Source organism: Eptesicus fuscus, chromosome 18, assembly GCF_027574615.1.
Source record: "Eptesicus fuscus isolate TK198812 chromosome 18, DD_ASM_mEF_20220401, whole genome shotgun sequence".
NCBI lineage: Eukaryota > Metazoa > Chordata > Mammalia > Chiroptera > Vespertilionidae > Eptesicus > Eptesicus fuscus.
This window is the reverse complement of record NC_072490.1, coordinates 55,562,994-55,566,286: the sequence shown is the minus strand read 5'-3', so window position 1 is coordinate 55,566,286 and position 3,293 is coordinate 55,562,994. Positions and strand designations below refer to the sequence as shown.

At 47.9% G+C, this 3,293-nt stretch overlaps 1 protein-coding gene across 2 annotated transcripts in view; it reads left to right on the top strand.

Annotated features, from left to right (window-relative positions):
- Positions 1–2,210: 2,210 nt before the first annotated feature.
- TMF1 (TATA element modulatory factor 1) overlaps positions 2,211–3,293 on the top strand; it is a 37,700-nt gene continuing 36,617 nt past the window's right edge. Inside the window, exon 1 of one of the 2 annotated variants that reach the window (XM_008154157.3) lies at positions 2,211–2,539. In XM_008154157.3, the coding sequence (XP_008152379.2) occupies positions 2,398–2,539 (142 nt within the window). In that variant the 5' untranslated portion in view covers positions 2,211–2,397. The remainder of the gene's footprint in view (positions 2,540–3,293) is intronic. The other variant, XM_054708182.1, reaches the window with a different exon arrangement.

The window sequence follows — 3,293 nt, the reverse complement described above, 5'->3', positions numbered from 1 at the left end:
TCTCACTGAATCTTTTAAAAATATATTAAGGGTAATAAGTAGTTCTGTAGTATTGTAGGAATAATTTTTAAATGTATAGCAGAATTACTAATATAGAATTTTTATGGCACCTGCATTAATATTTTTGCCACAGTAAATATCTACTGTTTTAATTTGCTCTCACATAAATATTATAATGAAGTAGAATAACTATATTTTTATATTAAGGTTTCTTAAAATGCTCCTCCTAACCCCCCCCCCCCCAAAAAAATACTGAGGCTTAAAACAAAATCAAGCATAAGTTCTGAAAAATGAGTTTTAGTATCTCAGTGTGGAAACATGTATATGTTCTCACTGTGTCTTTGACTTAGATGGCAATCTTCTCTTCATAAGCTTTGTGACTAATTACCACTGGGCTACATACTCACTTTTTTTTTTTTTTAGCTCCACATTGACAAATAATTTGTTTCATTATAAAATCATACGGGATAGACTTCTTCTACTTAAAAAGTTACAGGGTTAGTATAAATTTTTGAAAGTGAAGGAACTAACATTTAGCACTTCTTTTATACAGGTGCAATAATAATTCTCGAGGTAGACATGTAAGGGCTCACCTGGGAGCATGCCCCTACCTTTTTCCTTTCCTTCCCCACCTCCCTGCCCAGGCACATTACCATTAGCTTCGTCACTCCCAAGCTCCAGGGGCCCTTCCTTTTCCTCCGTAACGTGCAAATAAATGTTCTCTCACAGAAAAATGTAGACTTGTAAGACGGTGACAATATCTCCATCTAAGAGCTGAATAGTTTTAGAGAGTTTAGGTCATTTATCCAAATATGTACAATTAGAGGTATTGGAAGGGATTTTCAAAGAAAAATAGTTCCTTGTAGTGGGGTAAAATCCTCAAATATAGGGAAGGGGAAGGTAAGGTAAAGAACCACAGCAAGGGAGGGTGTAATAGAATACAATAAGATTAGTTAGGGTCTGTGGCAAACTGGAGTGAAAATTTTTTTCTATAATCCTATAGAATAAAAGGCTAATAGTCAAATTGACCAAATGGCAAAACGACCTGTCGCTGTGACACTCAATGCAGGAGCTGCCCCCTGGTGGTCAGTGCGCTCCCACAGGGGGAGCGCCAGCCGGGCTCACAGCTGGCCTGCGCAGTGGCGTGGCAGGAACCTCTCCCGCCTCTGTGGCAGTGCTAAGGATGTCCGACTGACGGCTTAGGCCTGCTCCCTCAAGGGCTCCTGGACTGCAAGAGGGCGCAGGCTGGGCTGAGGGACCTCCCCCCGCCCCCCACAACAGTGCACAAATTTCGTGCACCGGGCCTCTAGTACATTCTATAATACATCATCTGTATATTGTATTGTGTGTTCATTGACCCAAGTCAAGTTTCCTTACATAAACACATCCCACCGCCTCCCTCCCCTTCACCCTCTCTCACCTCCCCCAACCCCAGAGTGAGAAGCACTTGTTAAAAGGGGCAACCACTTTATCTTTTTCCATGTTGGAATCCTTATTTTTCAACTGGAAATTTGGAATTTTGTATGAAATCTGGCTTTTAAATGTTGGTAGAATTTTATCTTTAACACTACACTATAGGGGCCAAACCAAACAGCCTGATTAGATTAGGAAGGGCAACAATTAGATTTCTTCATATAGCTAGATGTTTGAGGAGTGCTTGCAGAAAAAGTGGCATTTTAAATAATATGCACAGTACACATTAATAGAGGAATAAGCTTAGTGCTTCCCAGGTTTGTTTTGACGGGCGGAGGGAGGGTCTGTATGTAAGGGAGAGATGGTGCCTTCTATATATACCCTTGTTCCAGCCTGTAATTCACTGTGGAAGATGGCTTTTTCTCTCTGTGGGCTGGGTCAGGTTTTTTAATACAAAGCCCAGTATTTCTAGGTATACCCCCAAACCCAGGGTTTCTTCTTACGACCAAGTGACACAGAAAGAAATATTTGAGACAAAGCACTAAGTAGAAGTGCGCTTCCCAAACTTCATTTGTTTGCAATTATTGTTGGCAGGGCGCTAGTTCTTAGTATAGCGAGCGATTTTCCAGGAAGGAACTCAACGGGAGAACACGTGAATTCCTGCTCTACCCCTGGAATCGCTGTCAATGGAAACCGTTCCGCGATCCTCGGTAACTAATGGCAACTCTGGGCTCCGGATGTGACGTCAGCGTTCCTCTGCTTCCGCCCACCGTCGGAACTCCGAGGTCTGGTTGTTGTGGACGTGGAAGTGGCCGGCGCAGGCGCAGTGCGCCCCGTCGTCTGCGGTGGGAAGGGCTGAGGGAAGCCCGCGGGTCGGGAGACGGCCATGGGCGCCCGCTGACGGCCCGCCGAGTGCAGGAGGGGCGAGGCCGGTCCCGCACGCTGCCGGGCCCGCGCCCGTGGGCTGGCCGGCCCGGCGGGAGGATGAGCTGGTTCAACGCGTCGCAGCTCTCCAGCTTCGCCAAGCAGGCCCTGTCGCAGGCGCAGAAGTCCATCGACAGGGTCCTGGACATCCAGGAGGAGGAGCCGGCCGCCTGGGCCGAGACCATTCCCTACGCGGACCCGGGTACGGCGGGCCGGGTCGGGTCGGGTCGGCTCTGCCCCTTCCCGCGGGAGCGCCGCCCGCCGTCCTCCCCGCCGCGGCCTGGGGGGCGGGCCTGCGGGCCTGGTCCCCGCGCTCCGGGCTCGGCCTCCGGAGAAAGCGGGGGCGCCCCAGTCCGCGGTCAGTGTTTCCCCCGGAAACCGGCTCAGAAAGGCCGCTGGGCGGCGGGCGGGCGGTGGGTCTGCTCCCGGGAGCCGCCCGCACTCGGCGGGGTCTGCTCTCCGAAACGTTCCGCCTGTGTCGTGGGGGTAAAGATGTGCAGATTCGGGGGGTGTGGCCTCTGGGAAGGAGTAAGTTATTCTTAACGACTCCGTTCTGGGTTTTGTTCGTATTTTACATCGTTGAAAAGTCAGGACCTGAGTTTGAGGTACCACATTTTGATATTTTTTGGCCCATGTCTGCTGTCATGATCCTGTTACTTTTTTACAGGATGTTAGACCTTGTTGGAGTAGCTCAACCACCCTTTTCATAGGTTCCCCACATTTTTAATTACTGAACTTTAAAGGAGACAATAAGTTTTAAATATAAGAATACTCGTTTTATGAAACCTGGGGCTTGAATTGTGCTTTATAATTCGTGTTAATTTTTTATTGTTTTAAAAATATTTTTTATTGAGTTTTAGAGAGAAAGGAAGGGAGAGAGAGAAAACAACATCCATGTGAGAGAAAAACAATTAATTGGTTGCCTCCTGAACACACCCGGACCAGGGATCGAACCT